The sequence below is a fragment of the Vitis riparia genome, chromosome 18 (assembly GCF_004353265.1).
Source record: "Vitis riparia cultivar Riparia Gloire de Montpellier isolate 1030 chromosome 18, EGFV_Vit.rip_1.0, whole genome shotgun sequence".
Lineage (NCBI taxonomy): Eukaryota > Viridiplantae > Streptophyta > Magnoliopsida > Vitales > Vitaceae > Vitis > Vitis riparia.
In genome coordinates this window covers 32,920,325-32,943,792 of record NC_048448.1, presented here as the reverse complement: position 1 = coordinate 32,943,792, position 23,468 = coordinate 32,920,325, and the positions used below count along the sequence as shown (strand labels likewise).

At 32.9% G+C, this 23,468-nt stretch overlaps 1 protein-coding gene across 1 annotated transcript; it reads left to right on the top strand.

Moving 5' to 3' along the window:
* The first annotated feature begins 13,401 nt into the window (after window positions 1–13,401).
* On the top strand, window positions 13,402–15,611 carry LOC117907616 (beta-amyrin 28-monooxygenase-like). The gene is made up of 3 exons (XM_034821217.1): window positions 13,402–14,446; window positions 14,921–15,108; window positions 15,222–15,611. The coding sequence occupies exons 1-3, from the start codon at window positions 13,495–13,497 to the stop codon at window positions 15,519–15,521; spliced, it is 1,440 nt and encodes a 479-aa protein (XP_034677108.1). The 5' UTR covers window positions 13,402–13,494; the 3' UTR covers window positions 15,522–15,611.
* Window positions 15,612–23,468: the final 7,857 nt, after the last annotated feature.

Here is a 23,468-nt window from a genome sequence, read left to right as displayed (position 1 = left end):
ACTTTCTACTTTGAGTTTGTTTCTTAATTTTAAGAATCTGGAACTGGATAGAGCTTGGGTTAAAATGCCTGCTACTTGATCTTGTGAAGATATATGTTTAACTTCCATTCTTCTTTGCAACACCTTCTCCCTTACAAGTATAAATCAAGTTCAATATGCTCTGTTATGGCATGTTGAATTGGGTTTGACGAAAACATAATCATGCTAAGGTTATCACACCATAGCACGAGTTGCTTTAGACCAGGAATCTGTAATTCAGTCAACAAGGCTTGTAACCAGGTGACTTCTTCAGTCAAATTAGCGAAACTCCTGTATTTAGCTTCAGTGCTGGACCTAGAGACTGTATGTTGCTTCTTTGAATGCCAGGACATAGGATTTTGAACCAAGGAACCCACAAAAACCAGAAGTTGATCTTCTGTCATCAGGATCTGAAGACTGAAGCTCAATCAACATCATAAAATCCCACCAAATTCATACTGATACACTTTCTCAAATGCAGTCCATAATCAATAGTTCCTACTAAGTATCAAAGTATTCGTTTTATGATCTTCCAATGTGACTCCAAAGGGTTTTGCATGAATTGGCAAACTTTATTTACACTCTAAGAGATCTCAGGCCGGGTTATTGTAGCATATTGTAATGCTCCAACTATTGACCTGTCTAACTCCTTCACCCCCATGAGCAAAGGGTTTTTGACCCTAGACCATAGGATTACATATCCCTTTAGCTCCTTGCATCTAGGCTCTATAAAGCAAATCTGTCAAGTATTTCTTTTGGGACTAGTGTAGCCCTCATTTGTATTTTTAACTTGAATTCTTAAAAAATGTATAGTTGATCTCTCCAAGATCCTTTAATGCAAAGACCTAGTTAACTTCAACTATTAGTTCCTCAATCATCACAAATAGAATGAAATTGGAATGATGGGAGGTTATTCTAGTAAAGTGTGATTGATCTACCTTGGTTGAAACAAAACCAAACTAAATTAATACAGTGTGAAGTTTATCAAATCATGCTCGAGATGCTTGCTTCAATGCATAGAGAGCTTTATGAACTTTGCATACTGGCTTTCCTTCTTTTGGATCTTCAAATTGGGGAGGCTGCTCCATGAAGACTTCTTCTTGCAATTCCTCATTTAGGAAAGCATTGTTCACATCAACTTGGCCTATGCACCACTCCCTTGTGACTGCAATAGTAAGAACAATCCTAATAGATGTGGGTTTTACTACTGGACTGAATGTCTTGGTGAAATCAAAACCAATTGTTTGATGAACCCTTTAGCCACTAAACTAATATGAAGGTGACTAATATAATTTTAAAAATTAATTTAAATTTCATCATTAGGCCTAAATTAATCAATCCCCTTCTAGGTTTTCTATGTTCAAATCCTTCCCATGACTTTTCTATCCAACCATTGAAGGAAAGGATTACAATAATAGAATATAATCAAAATTACTTAAAAAATTATACATTCTTAAATCTATCAATATTTATCTAAAAAAGATGACAAAAATATCTAAAGAAGTATGAAAGAAATTTTTTATTGATTTTTTTTCTTTCCCATTTTCCCTTTAAATATATGTATATGTGTAATGAATTATAAAAAATGAAATTTCAAATTTTAAAGTTTGAACTCTGGATATTAAACTACATTTGTATATTAAGTATATAAGGTTATTTGTATATATAACGACTCACACCTAATCGTATGCATATTGTCCGCTTTAGATTTAAAAGGATTCTCACGATTTTAAAATATAATAACTTTCCCCTCTATCCGATGTGAGATATTATAAACAACTTTTAAACACAACGTCCTTGTTGTATCCTACAGGATTGCATGTTGTGTCCCGTGGGATTGTAGAGCCAAATAGATAAAACATCTTCAATGGGGCAAAATAAATCCCTACACTAGAGTTGGGGATCAATTTTGATATCATTTATAATCACCCACACCTAACCATGTAAATATTGTCAGCTCTAGACCTAAAAGGACTTTCAGACTTTAAAATGCATTTATTAAGTTAAAAGGAGCCCATACATATACAACCCAAATAACTTTCCCCCATATCTAATTTGAGATATCACAATATGTATATGAATTAATAATTAAATTATGGTAGTTAACAATATAATAATTTGTTATACAAATAAATAAAATATTCCAACTTCCACTTTAAAACCTCATGTTTAGCTAGATTTCAAACTTCAACTTCACTTCTAAATTGGATTGATTTGCATGACTAATACAATAAGACAATATATTATGATGGTATGTTTACTTTGAAATGAGATGAAAGAGGTTGAATAGTAAAGCCAACAACAATGTTTTCTACATACATTATAGTTTGGTAGTTATTAACTTTGGGCTAACACCATTTTTTATTTTTTAAGCTTCACTTATAATGTCATAGAATCATTCTTCCCATTTTGGGAGGATTTTTTAGTGCCAAAAGACAAGTATGAAAGTGAAATGCAATTTTTAAAAGTATTTCAATAAAAACCCTTAATAATTGACCAATATTTTCGAGCATAATTTATTTATGGTTTAGAAAATAAAGGAGATGGGAAGGTTTAGGGTCTTTTTGGAATGTTTTTAAAAATAATTTTTTAGAACAATTTTTAAAAGTATATTTGATGTTTTTAAAAATAAAAATATGTTTAGAAATTTGAAATATTTTTAATTTGTCTTTTATATTTTCAAATATTTCAAATAATTTATATTTATAATGCTTTATTGTCACTTTTTCTCCATAATTTTTTTTAAATAGCCTATAGAAAATAAGTAAAAATAACTACAAACAAAAACAAAAACATATTTTCAAATGGATCATATTTTTAAAACAATTTTTTTAAAAAACTCTTTTTTTGAGTTTGAAAAATAGTTTTTATTTTTTAAAACAAAAACTATCTTTAAAAACTATTTCTGATGATTATACATGGTAAGAAAAGCAAAATTTTAGTTAATTAAAGATTTTGAAAATGTCATAATTATTTTTTTTTAGAACACAATTGTCAAATATAAAATTCAAACTCGGAGCAACATGAATTACTCTTACTTCCACTTCTTTTACTACTAAACATAAAAGTCAAACACAATTTAATGTAACAATAAAAGAAAAATAAATAAAATGAGAGATATAAAATGAACTTATAACATTTTTTTATTACTTTTGTTACATGATAATGAGAATAGGCAAAAAAAGAATAAAGAAAAAAAAAAGAAAAATAGAATAAGAACAAGTAGATTTACGTGTAAAACCTTAAATAAGAAAAAATACGGATAAAGGAGAAGGAAATCCACTATATATATGAGAGTAATTAACAAAGCATGCTCATCATTTATAATATATTTTTTATTTATTTTTGAGTACATGGCATGGGATAGATAAATTGGGCGAAAGGATCTATTAAGTAGGCAAAAAAATAAGTTAGCTAAAATTTTACGTAGTTTATAGTTACACCACCTTATAATATAAAAATGTCTTAGCTGGATGTTACAACTAGTCAACTACCAATGGCATAATCCATTAACAAAAAACCTCATAATATCAGTAGATTATGTAGTACAAATAAAGGTCAAAGAATTTATAAATAACTATGTTCATACTTGGAATTACTTTTAATCAATGTTCTAATTTATATTAATAATGCTAATCATACTAGATACTTAGAGAAAAATATATGGGTCACTGGAATTGAAGTATATTTTTTTAATTAATAATATTTATTAATAATACAATTTGTTTGAGGCCGTACTAGGAATGAATAGCTTTGACTTAAGATAGAAGTTTGATTAAAAAATTTGAAAAACCCTAAGTCTTGAGCAAATTATTTCATAACTATTAGTCTAATAGATATCCTTCCAATTCTTACTTGTCTCTTCTCCTATAGGGTTTAGCATGAGGACAAGGACAGAAACTAAATGGAACAAACACTATGGACCGTTGGCTTTGCTTTCCTTGAAAGCCCACCCCACCCCACCCCCCCCTACATCAACTTTGACAAAGAAAAAATATTTCAATACGAGTGCTTGTATTTATAGCGAAAATCAACCATCCTTGCACATTCTTGGACCAAGAAAAGGGATTTCGTACATATTGCAAGCCAATTCCATACACTGGTAACACTGTGGTGGACTACTGTGCATATGCATATATTCAATTTATTTGGTAGTATTGAAGAAAAAAAAAAGTATATCGTGGAGATTGTACTCGCAGCAGACATGGCTGAGATAGCACGTTGAAATTAGTCTTAACTTTGATGAGGCCGTAGGCGAATTGGGAGAACTTTTGCCCGAAGGGCTGACAAACCAAACAAAATCTTTTCATTTGGAAGCACAGTCTCTTACTTGAATTTGGTCACCACATTGCGGATAAATACAAGCATTTCCAGTCGAGCATATTCTTTCCCAACGCACATTCGAGGTCCTCCCCCAAAAGGTGCAAAAGTGTATGGCTCAGGGCCCTTTCCTTCAAATCTGGATGGATCAAATTTCTCAGGATTCGGAAAGTGTTTGGGGTATTTATGTGTTGAATGTACACTCCAATGTGTCTGCGACAAAACGAAATATGCAATACTATTGAGCCAAGCTCATAGCCATATAATACAATCTTCTAGTAGAGCATTGAACCAAAAGGCGCCATACATCTATATATTCTAGTCATATATAACATACCTTCCATCCCTTTGGAATGGTAAATGTGGGTTTTGATAGAAACAAAGTGTAGAAACTCTCAGGAAGCAACAAAATGTTGAGGAATCTGAAGTGATATTTTTATTAAGCTTCAAAGTACTTATTTATACAGCTAGCTTAAAACATAAAAACATAAAAAATAGCAACAAACTTGCTACCTATAGATACTTCCTAAAGAATAGAAACAAACCAACAAATACCTCCTAAGAAATAGGTAAATCTTCCATATGACTAACTTATTTGACTACTTCCACTTCAATCTACTTAGCTCCATGTCAGCAGCTCCTGGGACATGTCATTCAACACTCCTCCTTGTCTCTAGAGCTGTAGACTCCAAGCCTTTGCCTCAAGAACTCATATCTAGCTTTGGGAAGTGGCTTGGTTAAGATATCAACATTTCGACTTTCTGTTTTGCAGTAGACCAGCTGTATTTCTCCCTCCTTTTGTACCTCTCTTAGGAAATAGAGTTTCAACTTGAAATGTTTTGTTTTGCCATGGAACACTGGATTATTTGCAATTGAAATTGCATCTTGGTTGTCTACGAGTATTTGTGTGCTTTCCTTTTGCTCCATAAACAAGTCAGCCATCAATTTCCTGATCTAGAGAGCCTAATTCACAGCAGCAGCAGCAACTACATATTTTGCTTTTGCTGTGGATTGAGCTATGACTTCTTGCTTTTTGGAACACTATGAAAAAATAGCAGAACCAAAGCTAAAACAATAACCTGAAGTACTTCTCATGTCATCTACACAACTTGCCCAATCACCATCTGAATAACCATGGAGAGTAAAGTTTTTAACTTGAAAAAACCTCAGACCATAGTCAATTGTACTCTTGACATATCTAACAATTCTTTTTGCTGATTGAAAGTGAATTTCACTAGCACAATGCATATACCTTGAGAGTAAACTTACAACATTCATAATATCTGGTCTAGTTGCCTTTAGCTACATCAAGCACCCGATAATGGTCTTGTAAAGCCTTTCATCAGCTTTTACAGCTTCATCTTCTTTGCAAAACTTCTCATTTTGATTCATTGGAGTTGCACTTGGATTGCACTCTTCCATCTTGAACTTTTTCAGGATTTCCTTGGCATATTTCTGTTGACATATGAAGATCTCATTCTGCTTTTGTTGTACCTCCATGCCAAGAAAAAATGTCATCCTCCCAAGATCAGTCATCTAAAAAACATCATTCATTTCCTTTTTGAAATTGTCAATTTGCTCCATACTGCTTCTTGTCATAAGTAGATCATCAATGTATAAAGATACCATAAGTGTTTCATCACAAACCTTCCTGAAGTATAGAGTAAATTCACTTGGGCTTTTTGTAAAGCCTAAGGCTAACAAATGTTAATCAATCCTGCTGTACCAGGCCCTTGGCACCTGTTTTAAACCATACAAGGCCTTTTTAAGAAAATATACTTTCTCCTCCATTCCTTTAACAATAAAACCTTCAGGTTGCTCCACAAAAATTTCTTCCTCCAAGTATCCATTTAAGAAGGCTGATTTGACATCCATATGATGTATATTCCATCCCTTTTGAGCAGCAAGAGCCAACAACATTCTTATAGTGTCCAATCTAGCAACTGGGGCAAAAGTCTCAAAGAAATCCACCCCAAACATCTAAGCATATCCTTTGACAACCAGTCTTGCCTTGTGTTTGTTTATAGAACCATCAGAATTGAGTTTGGTTCTATAAACCCACTTGACTCCAATTGCCCTTTTGTGTATCGGTTTGTCCACTAGCTCCTAAGTTTGGTTTTTTTCAATCATTTTAAGCTCTTCCTTCATTGCATCCATCCATTTTTTATTAGCTGCAGCTTCTTCATACCTTGCAGGCTCTATTATAGCAACATTGCACCTATGATAGATGTCAGAGAGTGATCTGGTTCCCCTGACAGGTTCATCATCAATATTGTCATTCTCCTCCTAAAACTTAAGGTCATTTTGGAACTCAAGATTCTCTTTAAACTCAAGCTTCTTATCATTCTCCCAACTCCAACTTTCTGATTCGAAGAATTTGACATCTCTGCTAACTATTACTTTGTTGTTTTCTGGAAAGTAGATTCTATAGGCCTTTGATATTGAGCTATAACCTATAAAGATCCCGACTTCTGCTTTCTTATCCAATTTGTCTCTCTTAACATGTGGAATATAAGAGAAACAAAGACAACCAAATGTTTTAAAATTTTGCAGCCTTGGTTTATAGCCATACTATGCTTCAAATGGAGTCTTTTGCTGCAAAGCTTTTGTTGGCAGTCTATTTAGTAGAAAGACTGATGTATGTGTAACCTCAGCCCAGAATTTCTTTGGTAGCCCTTTGTCATACAAAAAACATCTTGTCATTTCCATAAGTGTTCTATTTTTCCTCTCAACGACTTCATTTTGTTGAGGGGTATAAGGTGTTGTAAGCTGGTGCTCAATGCCTGCATCCTCACAAAATTTGATAAATTTCTCCGAGGTGTATTTAGTTCCATTATCAGACCTGATCACTTGCATTTTACATTTACTTTGATTTTCAGCCCCAGCTTTAAACTTCTAGAAGATGTCAGTAACTTTAGATTTAAATTTAATAAAATAAATCCAGCACATTCTTGTGTGATCATCAATGAAAGCAATATAGAACTTACTTCCATTCAGTGATGGTGTTCTCTAAGGTCCTCCCACATTAGTGTGTACTAACTGCAACTTCTGAGTAGCTCTCAAGGCCTTGTTTTGTGGGAAAGGAAGTCTTGTTTGTTTCCTGTACTGACAGGCTACACAGGTAGGAGGCTTCACCTCTAATTCAGGCAAGCCTTCTCCAAGATCGTTCTTCTTCATAAAGAGAAGGGTGGTATGATGAAAGTGCCCCAAACGCTTATGCTAAAGCATTGTATTGCTTTCTTCTTTGTGAATTGCATCCTGCTTTTCTTGCATCAAATCCAAGGCAAAGCTTTTGCCTTTCATTTGAACTATAAATCCCTCTCTGCCTTGTGCATCAGCAATCATGCAATGATTGTCCTCAAACAACACCTTATAGCCTTTTTCCAGCAGCTGACTAATACTCAACAGATTTTGATTAATCTCAGGAACATATAAGACATTAGAGATTAATTTCAAACCTGTGTGGCCTTCAATTGCCACTGTTCCTTTGCCTTTTACTGCAAGATATGCTCCATTTCCAATTCTAACTTTGGAAGTAACAGTTTTTTTAAGTTCCTTAAAGAGCCTTTGATCATAAGTCATATGGTTTGTACAACCACTGTCCATAAGCCAAGTTTCTAGGGAGTTGCTAGTGGCAAAGCATGATACCACAAATAGTTGCTCATCTTGAAGTTCTTTCATAGCAGCCTTGACTTCTCCTTGCTGTTGTTGAGATTTGCATATCCTTTCCACATGCCCTAGCTAACCACACTTGTGACATCTTACATCCGGCCTCCACCAACACTTTTTTTTGTGGATGATTGGATTTTTTACAGTAAGGACATGGTGGAAACTTTTGAGTGTTGTTGTTGCTGTTATTGTTGCTTTGCATATCTTTCTTGTATTGAGATATGGCTTGAAATGCACCCTCCATAGATCCTTCTTGTCTCATAAGCCTCCTTTGTTCTTGAGCCTGTAATGCATTCAACAACTCTGCTAAGGTGATATTTGACACATCTTTTGAGTTTTCTAGAGATGATATCGTAGTCTCAAACTTTTCAGGAACTGTTATAAAAATTTTCTGAACTATTCTAGAATCAGAAAAGTCAGTACCAAGAAGTCTTACTTTGTTAACAATACTAAGAAGTTTGTCTGAGTAATCCTTGATTGTTTCTGATTCTTTTATCCTTTGCATCTCAAATTCTCTAATTAGGTTCAGTACTTGCATACCTTTGTCTCGTTCATTTCCTTCATATTCCTTCTTTAGGAAGTTCCATATTTCATTTGCTGTCTTCAGTGTCATGATTTTGGTGAAAATTGTAGATGAGACAGCTGCAAATAGACTAGCTTTTGCCTTTGATTTCCTTTGCCTCCTCTCGTTGTGTAGTTTTATTTGAGCCATAGTTGGATTGTCGGATAGGGGAGGAACTTCATATTCCTCACTAACAGCTTCCCACAGATCACTAGCATCAAGATAAGCTTCCATACGGACAGCCTACGCTTGATAATTTATTCCATCAAACACTGGAGGTGCCAATGCATTCAGTGAAGCTTCTGAGGTCATTCTGGATATTGTTTGTAGGTTTTTTAGGCTCACTCACCTCACAGGTTACTCAAGAACTTGGCTCTGATACCAATTTGTGGGTTTTGATAGAAACAAAGTGTAGAAACTCTCAGGAAGCAACAGAACGTTGATGAATCTAAAGTGATATTTTTATCAAGCTTCAAAGCACTTATTTATACAACTATCTTTAAACAGAAAAACATAAAAAATAGCAACAAACCTATTACCTATAGATACTTCCTAAAGAATAGAAACAAACCAACAAATACTTCTTAAGGAATAGGTAAATCTTCCACATGACTAACTTATTTGACTACTTCCACTTCAATCTACTTAGCTCCATGTAAGTAGCTCCTAGGACATGTCATTCAATAGTAAAACATGCAAAAATGAAGTCAGTTGTGGCTTCTCTAAAAGCTCCTTGGGCAGGGGGTGCAAGCCTCATTGATTCACTTGCTACACACCTAAGTATATTTCACCTTCTGGATGTCACTCCAATTCAGAAGCTCACTTGGACCTTTGGACTGTGCTATTTCCATTTGCTCTATTCACATAGAAAAACCAATTTTACATTAGAACCAAATTGACCCCACAAAATATAAATAATAAGTTTTCTAAGTGATAATAATTTATTTTAAATTATTTTAAACTAAAAACAAATCCCATAGTTTGTGAAATAATATTATTGAAAGCAAATATTATCCTTTGATGTGCAAATTACAAATTTGGTGTCACAAACGAAATAAAAATGAAAGTGAAGAATAACCTATATAAATTATCAAACATTAATAAAAAGACAATATTTATAATAAAAATTCTTTATTAATTTTTAGGTACCTTTTTATATAATTAATTTTCTTACTATCAAAATTGTGGTTTAAATCATAACTTCAAAAAATGAGTTATTAATTCAATGTTTTGTGCATACCAAAGTAAAAATACTAATAAATTCACCAAACCTTCTTGACGTTATGTTACCCACCCTTAAATTTCAAATGCAAAAGTTTTTCATGAGACTTTTGAATCAAACAACCAAGAGGCAAAAATTTTCAATGACTTCTTAATCAAATAACCAAAAGGTGAAGCCATTATATTTTCTTGATTAGTGGTTTATAACCAATTACTAGCTCTTTAGAAATAAAAATCAACTTAATATTCCTGATTCAAATGAGAAAAGGGTTGTGATTGGTCTCTTTATAATGATTTATAGACTTCTTTAATAAGCGGATATTCATCTTTTAATGTCTTTTACCATATAATTTTTACCCTTTTCTTAGATGATATATGTAGAAGTTAAGATGAAAAGATATTTATTTATTTTTATTTTTTTTCCTTGGTTAAAAATTATTTATGTCCAATTTTAATCGATCTCAATTGATTCTTCGTCATTGTTATTGCAATAAAATAGTAAAAATATAATGGAATATGTAAGGAAAGTGATAATAGTTTTTTTAACATAATTTGGGTTGAATATTCTTAAAAAAAGTATTAGCTTAGAATTGTTCCACTGAATTAAGAAATTTAGAGAGAGGGAGAGAGCCGCCTTGGTGGGCTTAAGGAAGTAAGCTAGCTACTTGTCTCACCTAAGAAAATTAACATTTCTTACCATAAGCAGATTATTTAATTGTAATACTTCAATATGAATTTGATTCTCAAAATAATAATAATAATAATAATATCGCGCAACTTCTCTTATTTATTTTTAAATGGAAACATTAAATAAATAGATTTAAACAAAATTATATAGCATGTTATTCAATCCTTTAGAAAAGAATTTTAAAATTTAATAGTTGTTTTTTCTTTTTTAACTCAATTTAGAAATTTAGGCCTTATTTGAAAACTATTTTTAATATTATTTTTTTAAAAAAGGAAAACACAATTGTCATTTAAAAAAATAGAAAATCATTTTTTGTTCTTAAAAATAGAAATTAGGGTGTTTTGGAGAATATTTTTTAGTTATTTTAAGTTGTTTTCCTTTATTATATGAGGGCTAAATTAAAGAATAATTATATTGCTAAGAAATAAGAAAATCAGGAAGAGAAAGAAATGATGAAAGACAGTTGAAGAATTTTATTTGTTTAGTAAGTGAAGTTGCTTGTTACATTGTCACATCCTTAAGTAGTTCAGTCTTCAAGATTTGGAATTGATCTAAGTGGGTTATTTTAATAGAATGAAATACAATGCATTACAGGTAAGATAATTTAGCCGTCATTGAACTGAAGCTAGTTGTTATTGGATTGAAGCTAATTGATTTACTCTAACAACCCCCCTCAAACTCAGGGTGAGCTAGAGTGACACTGAATTTGTCTCTCATGTGGAGCAAGCGAGCATTGGACACTACTTTGGTGAAGACGTTAACAAGTTGTGCTGAAGATGAGAGATGATAGACTTGAACTTGTATATGAAGAACCTTAATTTTCTTGAACACAGTATAAATCTCTTTAAATGTGGAATCACTATGATTATAGATTAAACTTGATCATTAACCTTAAAATTACTCAAAAGAATATAACAATCACAAATGCCAAAAATTTATGGTGTGTATGTTAAAGACATATTTTACTACGTACATGTTGAATTCAATAAACACTCAAGTCAATAAGGATATATATATATACTTAAAGCAATTGTTGCTCAATATTAGCTTAATAATTTCTCATGATTTAAAACATATGCAAGATCTTAGCTTAGAGAAAATACATGTCCAGTGACATTATTTACATGCATCTCCATAGGTCTAGGTTAATGTATAACACATATATACAAGCACACATCCACCTTTGAATCCAATGCTATTGATTAATACAAGTCATTTCACTACCTCTATTTGCCAAAATTCATGAAATTCATGAATAGTTGTAAACAGCTTTATTAAATCACAAGTGTAATGACCCTAATTTCTTTAACAATTAGCAACGATTTCATTTAGATCCTTTAAGGCAAAAATCAATGCTTCATGCTTGTTTTCAAGAAACCAATTGCGGGAAATATTGTGGTGGGATAGTGAATTGAATGGTAACTTTAATTAGTGGCAAAAGTTAGTTATAAATCAAACTTAAGAATGAATTAATAAGGTGGGTATTACCTTTAATATGAAAGCAAGCAGTTTGCTTAGACTGCTGAGAAAGTAACTGGTTGAGTAAATTGGTTATTTCCTTGGTGTGGCTGAGAACTAACCAGTCTTAGCTACCACATATGGTTGCCATTATGGCTAAATTAATATGTCTGCTCAGGGACACCAAGAGAGGCTGATTACGGGACAATTGTTTAAAGCCAACTAGCAACTAGCTTAATGCAAGTTGTGTGGTTGCTAGAAACCTTCAATTGAAGCTGGGAAGATCATAAAGTACTTCATCGCTTTCTTCCTTGTTTTTCTCCCATGAATGAGTTTCTTAGCTGTAGCTTAAAAATTAGTGTGGAAGGAGGATTGGTAGTTGAAAATTTTGGTGAACTTGTACACCAGGTAAGTAACGTTTTATGGAAACAATTTAAAATTCATTAAATCTCTTGAATTCATTATTATAAGCTTTGATATATGAAGGTGAATATGACATGAAAACTACTCACACGAACCTGAATCATGATTGATTATGTGTTGTGTGCCAAAACTTGTTGCTCTTGGCCTAATACAAATTGAGTGAATAGTCATAAGGGTTTCATCACTAACTAATATGATTTATGTTGGTGACTAATTAACTTTGAAGTACAACAAGGGCAACATGGTAGTCAGTGTTAATATGGGATTAAAGGTGCATACTTTCTAAGATCCTAGGGTTACTATATATAAGCAAAGGATAAGAAAATATATTTTTAATGAACTCTTAGATTTAGGTGCTAAAAACTATACTTTTCAATGCAAGGATCGTGAAAAGAAGGTGCGTTTTTCACTCGATGGCTCTATTATTAGTACTTGACACGAGTATAGAGTGGCTACATACACAAACTTGAGGGAGAGAGAAGAGAGATTGAGACTTTATTTTCTAATGATGGGAGAGTGCAGAGTATCTAAATCTAAACTCTAAGTAAATCTATATGAACTCTCTTGTGGGTTTAAGTGACTTAGACTCACTACAGGCTTAATCTAATCCATAGGATCCTAATTAATAAATTAATTTTAATGGCTCCCAATTTAGTAGTTAGCTCTAATAAGCTATAATTAATTAATTAGACCACTCCAAAACTCAAATAATTATAAGTTCATATATATATATATATATATATATATATATATATATATATATATACTATTTTAGTGTCGCTTTCAAATATGTTACCAATTGGCACTCTCAATGGTAATAGGGAAAGACAAGCTAGAGGATTTTTATATATTTTTATATGTCACTCTCTGTGAAATCCAAAACTAGCTAGAGGATTTTTATTTAATTCCAGGTAATCAGGGAAAGACAAGCCCACCTTCAATAAAACTATTGCAAGTAGTAGCTGACTAGCACATTCACCAATATTCAAAGACAAGCCCCCCTTCAATTCTCAATTATAGGCCAATATGTTTTACATTTTTCTTCCCGTCTGGGGGGTTTAGACCCCAGAAGTTGCTTGACATTTTTCATTGTTATCCTCCTTTGTATGGTCCTTGTTTTTGTCGACTAAAAGAGATGGATCTCTTCTTATACCTAATTTACTTCATACTCTTCTCTGTATCTCTTATAATAATCATTCTTGCTTCCAGACACAAATCTACCAGCACGAATCTACCACCTGGTAGGAAGGGATGGCCGGTGATTGGCGAAACTTTGGAGTTTGCCTTCACAGCTCAAAGGGGGAAACCAGAAAAATTCATAAAGGATAGAATGAACAAGTACTCCCCCAAAGTATTTCGGACCTCCTTGATGGGAGAGAACATGGCTGTGATGTGTGGGGCTTCAGGAAACAAGTTCCTATTCTCCAACGAGGACAAGCTTGTTACCTCATGGTGGCCAAACTTGATAAAGAAGATTTTGTACTTCCCTTCTCTTTTAAATGACGCCTCAACAAGAGATCTGACCAAGCCTCACAGAGCTCTTCTTCAATTTCTCAAGCCAGAAGCACTGAAACAGTATGTGGAGATCATGGATTTGATGGCACACAAGCACATAGACATGGACTGGGCTCCTAATAAAGAAGTCAAGGTTTATCTGCTTTCAAAGAAGTATACCTTTGCGTTGTCTTGTCGGTTGTTTCTAAAGATTGAAGATTCTGAATGGGTTGCTAGGATTTCCAATGACTTCGATCATATTATGGCAGGGTTCATTTCTTTGCCTATAGATATTCTTGGCACAACATTCAACCGTGCTATCAAAGCAAAAAACATCCTTCACAAAGAGCTCATAGAAATAATCAAAAAGAGAAAGAAGGAATTAACAGAGAAGAGAGATTTAGCAGCTCAAGATCTACTGTCCCACATGCTACTTGTGCCAGATGAGAATGGTAAGGTTCTGAATGAAATGGAGATTAGTACTTACATTCTTGGTGTACTCTTAGCTAGCCATGAAACCACAAGCACTGCTATCACATTTGTCCTCAAGTATCTTGCAGAGTTTCCAGATGTCTATGATGCAGTCTTGAAAGGTACTAATCCAAGTAAACCAGCTTAACTGATATTATATTCCAAAATTCGCCTCATCTCAATTGTGTACCTTTCCAGCATGCATGCATGGTTTTATGGATAACTGAAATTACTTTCGAAAATCTTAAATTAGTGTTAGAAGGAGTTTATTCAAGTAATTTGACATGTATGGAATCACATGCAACCGAACCAATCTCAACTATGGGTTGCCCAAGAGTTGTGCTCTAAGAATTTAACAAATATTTTAGATAGTCTATTATAACCGACGCTATTTTTTATGTTATTTCTATGCAAAATATATCATTTCTAGAAGTAATTTTGTTGTTAAATTTGTCTTGGCCTTGAAAAATATAAGAATATGAAAGAAAAAAATCACAAGAAGAATTCAATTTTCAAACCATTTTGCTCCTTATCTTTAAGTTGTGATGGACTATTAAGCTACCTAGATTAAAATTTGTTTTTATAATATTCAATAGAGCAAATGGAGATTGCAAAGTCCAAAGGTCCAGAAGAGTTTCTCAACTGGAATGACATTCAGAATATGAAGCATTCATGGAATGTGGCGAGGGAGTCAATGAGGCTATCACCACCGGGTATAGGAGGTTTCAGAGAAGCCTTAACTGACTTTACTTATGAAGGTTTTACAGTTCCAAAAGGATGGAAGGTATGTTATGAATAGATGTATGATTCCATTGGATTATTATTAATGCTAGTAAATTAAGATTATGTTATACAGTTATAATGCATACTACAAATGCATATTTTAATTTCTTGCAGACACATTGGACTGTGCATTCAACGCACAAGAATCCCGAGTACTTTCCAGATCCGGAAAAGTTTGATCCCTCAAGATTTGAAGGAGAGGGGCCTGCACCATACACTTTCGTACCTTTTGGGGGAGGACCTCATATGTGCCATGGGAAAGAGTATGCTCGACTAGAACTACTTGTGTTCATGTACAATGTGGTGTCAAGATTCAAATTGGAGAAAGTAGTTCGGAACGAAAAGATCACATATAACCCCTCACCCATTCCTGCAAATGGTCTCCCAATGCGCCTCCAGCCTCATAAAATGTAGATGGATTTACTAGTTGGTTAATTCAGTCATGTTTAGGACTGACTCTGATGCACTTAAATTTCATAAACTACTATATGAATTCAGTCTATATGTAAGCATATCCGTGTTTCGAGGATGGTGTTAGCAATGAATTACTTTGATTTGTATTAAGTTCTAAGATGATCCTTTTATTTTATTTTATTTCGAATATGTTTTTTTTAAGGTGTGGAAATGAATTTGGTATACATATGTCCAGTTTAAACTCGAACTTGAATCTAACATTATGGTTTCTGTGCAAGCTTATCTCTGATAATTTGATTATTCATGTGCATATCATCCAATTTCACTTCAGTTGTTTTCCAAAGGCATGCAACAAGGAAAAATGCATCTCTAGTGGCAGCCAAGAGTCGAAGAAACATCATCTTCTTGCATCAAAGTGTCCACTTGTTGATGATGTTCTTGTCTTTTTGGAGTTGGAGATAAACCCAACACGTAATTTAGTTCAAATTTTGCGGATTCTTGGTTCATCGAAAAGTATTCCTGGAACACGTGCATGATTCATTCTACCTTCGTTTCTAACTGAAACTAGGGTATTTTCTTAATGTAACTTCATTTTCCAAAGAAATTTTAATAGCATATAAATATTTAAATATGAGATGAATACTTTGAATGGTGTAAATAATACAGCATCTTTGGAATTAGTCTTCCAGAGTAAAACTCTAATATGAGATGATATCATCTTACCTAATGCAAATTGATTTTTCATGCATAGATTCGTTCCAATTCACTTTTCATGGACATATGTAAAGCTATGTAGCAAATGAAGGTTAAAATATTTTCACAATGTTTTAATTCCTGTCTCCACTGCCATTCCATATTTCATTTTGCATTTGAGGACGCACCCTTATTTTTGTTTGAATTCATTAAATATTATTCTACAAACGGAGAATCTATTCTATATACTATCAATTCGAGATTTAAAAATATTAGCTTGAACTTGGTCAAAATTAATTAATTAATATTGGTGATCAACATAATTTGAAGACAACGATCAAATGTCAGAATACCTTTGTTTAGAACAAAATTGGTTACGTGACAATGGGAGACTGAATATCAAATATTACCACAAAACCTTCCACCTTTTGGCATAGAATGACAAATAAAATCTTGTAATCTTCTTGTTGCATACGGTGATGTATTGAGAATCTTTGTTTGCTCCATCCAATATGGTATCTTTGAATAAGAGTACATGATAGTTGTGGCACTTTACACATGCTAGTTTTTTTTCTTGCCTTGAGAAAGGACTTAAAATTTTGTGTCTAGCCTTTAGAGAACTCACTATATGGTCCTCTAGAATAATTACTACTACACTTAGCTTGACATCATCTAGAAAAAATAGGACGCTAAAACAAAAGTTACTAGCTAGCTCCATTGATTAGGCCATGGTTAGAACTAAGACATCTAGATTAACAAAGCCTCATTAATGGCTTGCTAGATGTTGGAGCAATAAGGGCATGTTTGGCAACTGTTTTTAGAACAATTTTTTATTCTCCATAACAAAAAAAAAAAAAAAAAAACATGTTTGATAATTAGAAACTGTGTTTTGTTTTCTATTCTTAAGAACAAAAAAATAGAGTACTTAAAAAAAAATATCTTTTAGTTTTTTTCACTTGTTTTCTATGGGTTGTTTTAAAAAATAATTATACAAACATATATAATAATTAAAAATAAAACACTGGATATAAAATTAATTTTAAAACATATTCAAAAATATTAAAAATAAGTTAAAAACATTTTAGATTCTCAACAAAACATTAGAAAAAAGTTTAAAAAAACTATATTTAAAAGCTATTTTTGAAAATAGTTACCAAACATAGCCTAATTTATCTTTCAATTTATTTTCTATAGGGAAACTTACTAAGGATTTGAATTTTAAAATTATATTTACATTCACTGGTTGTGTATCTTAAGACTTGGTGACTACGAAGATGATTGAGCATGCTAAAATAAAAGAGTGGGTGTACTAAATGGATACTACTAGAAATGATAATGGATTAGCCCTTGGCTGATTTTCTACTTTTCCCTAAACAATGGAACAGATATGGCTTTGGGTTAACATTTAAGTCATCTTCTTTTCCTTTTTGTCAAAGAAGTTATTCCATCATGTGTTTAAAAATAAGGATCTCGGTTCCTTTCATTGGTGATGTTTGTGAACTTGTTAAGCATTATCATGTTTCATTTCTAATAAAAGGTCCAATGAGGACATGCTTGTTACCTCATGGTGGCCAAACTAGATGAAGAAGATTTTGTACTTTCCTTCTCTTTTTAATTACCCTTCTATAGGAAATTTGATAAAATTCTCAACGCTCTTCTTGAATTTCTCAAGCTAAAAGCACTAAAACATTGTGACTATGTTTAGTTGGTAGGATAAGATAGGATAGGATAAGATATGTATATCTTAGGATATCATATCCTATTAGATAAGAAATGCATATTATAGGATATGATTTCCAATGGGATATGATGTCCTTGGATATTATATCTAATGAACATGATATCCAAGGTAGCATATCTAAAGGGACATGTTATGTTATATTTATGTTTAATTTGTAAAATAAATAAAAAAATAAAATAGAATATATATATTATTTTTTAATGTTTAAAATAAGAATTATACTGCATTCCAATATTTTCTATTTTTTAAAAATATGAAATTTCTTTTACGTTTAACAATATCCATGATTAATATATTTAAACTTTACAAACAAATTTTTTTTTTTTATATTATGTTATTCAATATATAAAAATGATTTATATATATATGAAGTAATAAGTATATTATTATTATTATTATTATATTTTATAAATATTTTTTTAGCCTTTCTTTTTTTAACCAAAAATTTAATTTTTTATCATCAAAAAAAATTATTTTACAAAATAAATAATATAAAAAAATAAACTTATGATACACGGGATAGGTATATCCTATGTCTTAACTTAGGATTAACATATGTCATGTGGAAGGGATATAAAAAAATGGTAGATAATATATTCCACCACAAAACTTGTTAGTGTGCCTTATTGAATCATTTGGCACAATCATGCCAAAGTTCATATGATCACATGAAATTGCTATTCCTCCTCTTTGCAACTACTCATCAATGTTTTTTTTTCAATGATCAATGAAAGGCATCATTTACACATTGAAATCACTTCATAGCTCACACAAATTGTTTTGTAACCTTTGCAAGAGTAACAACATGTTAATTGAGTCTTTTAGGTATAATTATTACTAAAAAATTTAGAACTTATGACAATTACTATCTAGAATATGCATTTTTTTAGTAGTAATCAATATATTCATATAATCCTCATTTATCCTTTTTATTTAGTTAATTATGAATCTTTTCATATTATAAAGCATTTGGGTGGTTCAAGACCTTGGGGATTCCTTATTTAGTTATCACATTATGCACACCATAAACATGGGGTATTCATTAGGTTTTTGAGCCTCATTTCCATTCAGCTCTTTTACCCTTGATACCAAGTCTGCCACCTTTCATCCTGGGTCTTAGGACTACCTTGAGGCCATGACAACGCACATTATGCTTGATAGCTTCCACATGAATGGTGTCTAAGATTGGTTGGAGCATGAGTGTTGTGAGAATACCGATGGAGTATGTTGATTCATCGAGAGTCATTGGATTTTCATACTATGGTACAACCATTTTTGTTGACTTTTTATACTAAGGCATAGACATTTTATGGAGGTGATAAAATATTTTCTTTATCTTGGAGTGTAGTGAGTGATTTGGAGATATTAGAGTGCACCAAGGATATAATCTGGTTAGATGGGTATATCATATTGGAATATAGCCATTTCAATTAGTTGTTTACACATGAGCATAGTCGTTTAATTTGCTTGATTCTTGATACTGGAGTACATTCATTTAATTAAAGATTTGAAGGTTGTGAAAGTATTCTTATGATATGCAATAGTTGATATAGATTTATTAGTGTACACTGAGGCATAGCCATTTGGGTGGACATGATTTTGAACATCCATACTAGGACGTTGCCATGTTCATGTTCAGATGGATTTGCATTATACTAGGGCATAGTCATTGCAAAAGATATATCCCACACTAGGGTATAGACATGTGATTGAGGAGTGGATGGTTTCTTCTGAGGGTGAAGGGCCGATGGTTCATGAGTGGTAGGAGGCTTTAAGAATCAATTCTTATTTTTGTGTGGAGATTGTGGTGTTGATGGCACTAATTGATAGTTTGCTAATTCTTATGGGATTTGTTTATTAGTTGATCTTCATCTTAAAGATGGCAGACATTTTGGGTTTGCTCTTCTGAGGAATATGTTTAGGAATATGTTTCTATCCTTTCTGGAATTATCTTAGATTCACACTATATCAATGTATCAATAGTCAATGTAATACAAGAAACGTTCTTTATCAATTCTTGAATTTCTTCATGTCCCAAAAGGGTCCTAGGAGTGAAGCGTGTACACGCAATAGAAGCTTTGGTTTTGTAGAGCAATAGAGACCCAACCCCCTATTATTACTTCCACATCTATAGGGCAATGTCCCTAAATTTTGAACATCTATTGCTGGGGATATTGTGGGTAACTGGTCTAACCCCTCCCTCTTCCGCTGGTAGGGAAAGTAATAGGAAGAAAAGTGAGGAGATGGACCCCAGAGGCTAAACCGCTTATGGAAGAAAGCTCCTTCCACGATTTGGTCTTTTTTTTTTTTCTTTCTTCATTCATTTCCTTTTCTTGTTTTTCTTTTCTTCTCCTTTGGTTATGTCATCTTCTTTTTCTTTTTCTTTTTCTCATCAAGCTTAACAGCTTTAGCCGAAGTGGTTTTGTTTATTTTGAGTCCACTTGAGGTTTGAATAGCATTAAACAATGCATTAAAGACTATTTTCTAGTTGATGTCATTGAATCTGATGAACTGTTTGGGAGTTGACTATATGTTCTCTATTATGTTTCAATTTTCTCCAAATCCCACACACTATACACTGAACATACTCAATCTAAGAAGCTTGAACCCTAGAGGAAGGGGCTAGTAGTAGTTTAATGATAAAAATAAGTTTACAACAAAAAAATTGTTGTCATAATTTATGGTTCAACAATGTTTTTCTATTTTAAAGTAAAAAGAACAAAATTTAAACCAAAGTGATCATTGAGACTTTTAGTTCTTGAAGAAAGAAAAATAAATAAAAAGAACTAACAATTGTATACCAATTAGATCATCTTCATAGGAAACTTTGGATTAATTGTGCTCAAGGTACTAGCTTTTGGGGTGCGAGTGTTGGTTGGAGGTTTAAATTAAATAATTTTTAAATAGGAGAGAAGGAGGGAACCTAGAAAATAAAAATAAAAGAAAGCAACAACAACAATAATACCAAAGAGTGGAAATTCGCTTGAATCTCTTCTCTCAAACTCAACTCTCCCAAGCAAGACACTAGCTTTGTGCTATCTAAAGGCCACATCATGAAAGTTGATTCAAATTTGTGGTTGCAAGCACATCATTATATGTTGAAGAATGCAACTGTCATCCAACCTTATATCAAGTAAGCACTAGTAACTCTTAATTTATGTTTATCATCCTCGTAATAAATTTAGATATTCTATGAATTTGTTACACATAACTTCCTAGAGGGCACATGAAATGGTTGAAAATGAAAATTTTGCATCAATAAAAAAGACGTAAGTGTGTACAAGATGAGCACATGTGCACCTTTAGTTATTGGTTTTGACGGATGATATTATAGTGGTAGTAAATTTTTATCTATCCTTTACGCTAATGGTCAACATAAATAATAACTATAACTTATACATACAAGTTGAAGTTAATTATTATTAGGAATGAAGAACCTATATCTCAAACCCTTAAGTGGATAGCTCATCGTCCTAGCCACAATGTTTCCAAGTATCGTGACTATGTCATTAATGAGTGTCACTAACCTACCAAGGAGTATCATGATTTACAAGTTACCCAAAATAGTGAAGTCAATATTGAAGCCACTACAATGCAAATTGCAAGTCCCAAGGATAAAAACCAGTGTTTGGTGACCTTTCTTTCTATGGGGTTATATTTGAGATTTGGGACCTTGACTATACCATATATGTTCAAGATTCCAATTTTTAAGTATGATTAAGTATATAATAAAAATGACATCAAAGTTAATGATCTTGGTTTAGGTTAGTTGACTTTAGCAAAATGGCTTATGAATCAAATCCTTCCATTTTAGCATCCCATGCCAAGTAATTATTCTATGTATCAACTACGTCTAAGAGGATTAGTTGTTTTCTCTATTCCACAAAAAGACTTCATTAATAGGGAGTGTGGTTATGATCTCATGGACTATTCAATTGAACATCATCCTTCCATTTCTTCATTGCCACATGTTGAATCATTTGATACAATGGATGACACAAGTGCAATTTGTATGCATGCGAATGTGAGGGAATTTTGATAGAGAATAAATCTCCTATTTAACTAATTTGCAAGGTTGTTATAATGATGTAATAAAAGAAAAATTGAGTTGCCATGAAATGTAGGGGAAAGAATTAACTGAATCTTAAAGAAGGGTACGACTGCAAAGTAATGCAGCCAATCTGATCCTTGCATAAAAGTTAGCTAGGAAGTTGTATTTTAAGGTTCTCCCACGGTATTTTACATGCAAGCATTCTCTACAAATAATGCTAGTCCTTAGTCGACTAAGCAAAGATGTTTATTAGTTGATTTACAATGTTAGTAGGACTTGGTTCACAAATGAATGACACTGTGACTATACTTGCTTGGCTTTTTGGTCTATGTGAATGAATTGAAAGACCCAGAAAAGAAAAGGAACGAATTGAAGGAATTCAGAGTGAAATATACTTGGTGATGATTTATCTGTTGTCCCTATTGCAAACCAGAAATTCCATAGCTTTACTCCAACAATCCATAGCAGTGATTGCCTAAAAAAACCCAGAAACAATCAACAATCAAGACCCAAACAGAAAACCAATAGAAAATACTAATAATAATAATCTCCTATCAACATACCTTGAAAAGAAGAGATTTTAAGGTCTTCTCAATCAACTTTCGATCTATGTGGATGTCATGAACATCAAGAACATGGAACTGTGACTTTGCATCCATACCCATTGCTCGGTTATACCAAAGAAAGGCCATGACAAATGAGCATGAAGATAAAGAAAAGAGAGAAGGAGAAGTGAATGGACATGGGGTGGAGATGGTGTTTATGGGTTTACATGTGAAGCCAACTGCCTTTAATGAGAACAATATCCAAGAGATCTCGTCCAGAATCTTGAAGATCTACTGGCTTGATTTTTCAACTGGTGAAGAGGCAATAAAGTTTCCTTTTTTATTTTATAACATGTCTTTCAAAAAGCGTGGAGACTATGTGACAATTAGTCAATTGACCTTAGGCTTACTATTTGGGCGTTCAGGGGGGGGGGGGGGGGGGGGTGTGGGGGAGGATTGATTTTTCAACTGGTGAAGAGGCAATAAAGTTTCCTTTTTTATTTTATAACATGTCTTTCAAAAAGCGTAGAGACTATGTGACAATTAGTCAATTGACCTTAGGCTCACTATTTGGGCGTTCAGGGGGGGGGGGGGGGGGGTGGGGTTGGGTGGGAGGAGGTTTAATATAATGTAGGGCATCATATTAGCTAGTGCGCAATGCCGACATCGGTTTTAAAGTAGCCTAGAAATCTTCATGTAATTGTGGAATGCTAACATGGAAGAAATCAACACCAAGGAAAAACGAATTGGAGTGAGCATACCTTTAGGCTATCTCCAAAGCGGAAGCTCAGCTGCATGGAGTATTGATCATAGTTTGAAGCTTCTTGATGTGCAGTAACTGAAGAAGATGAAGCCACACTCTCCATGAAGGAGAAACTGAACCCCGGAAGCTCAGCTGCATGGAGTATTGGTCATAG

Bases quoted from the DNA above. Each gene is read 5' to 3' on its own strand.
- LOC117907616 (XM_034821217.1), top strand. From the start codon at position 13,495: ATGGATCTCTTCTTATACCTAATTTACTTCATACTCTTCTCTGTATCT. The intron at 14,447-14,920 runs GTACTAATCCAA...AATATTCAATAG, and splicing joins CTATGATGCAGTCTTGAAAG to AGCAAATGGAGATTGCAAAG. The intron at 15,109-15,221 runs GTATGTTATGAA...AATTTCTTGCAG, and splicing joins CAGTTCCAAAAGGATGGAAG to ACACATTGGACTGTGCATTC.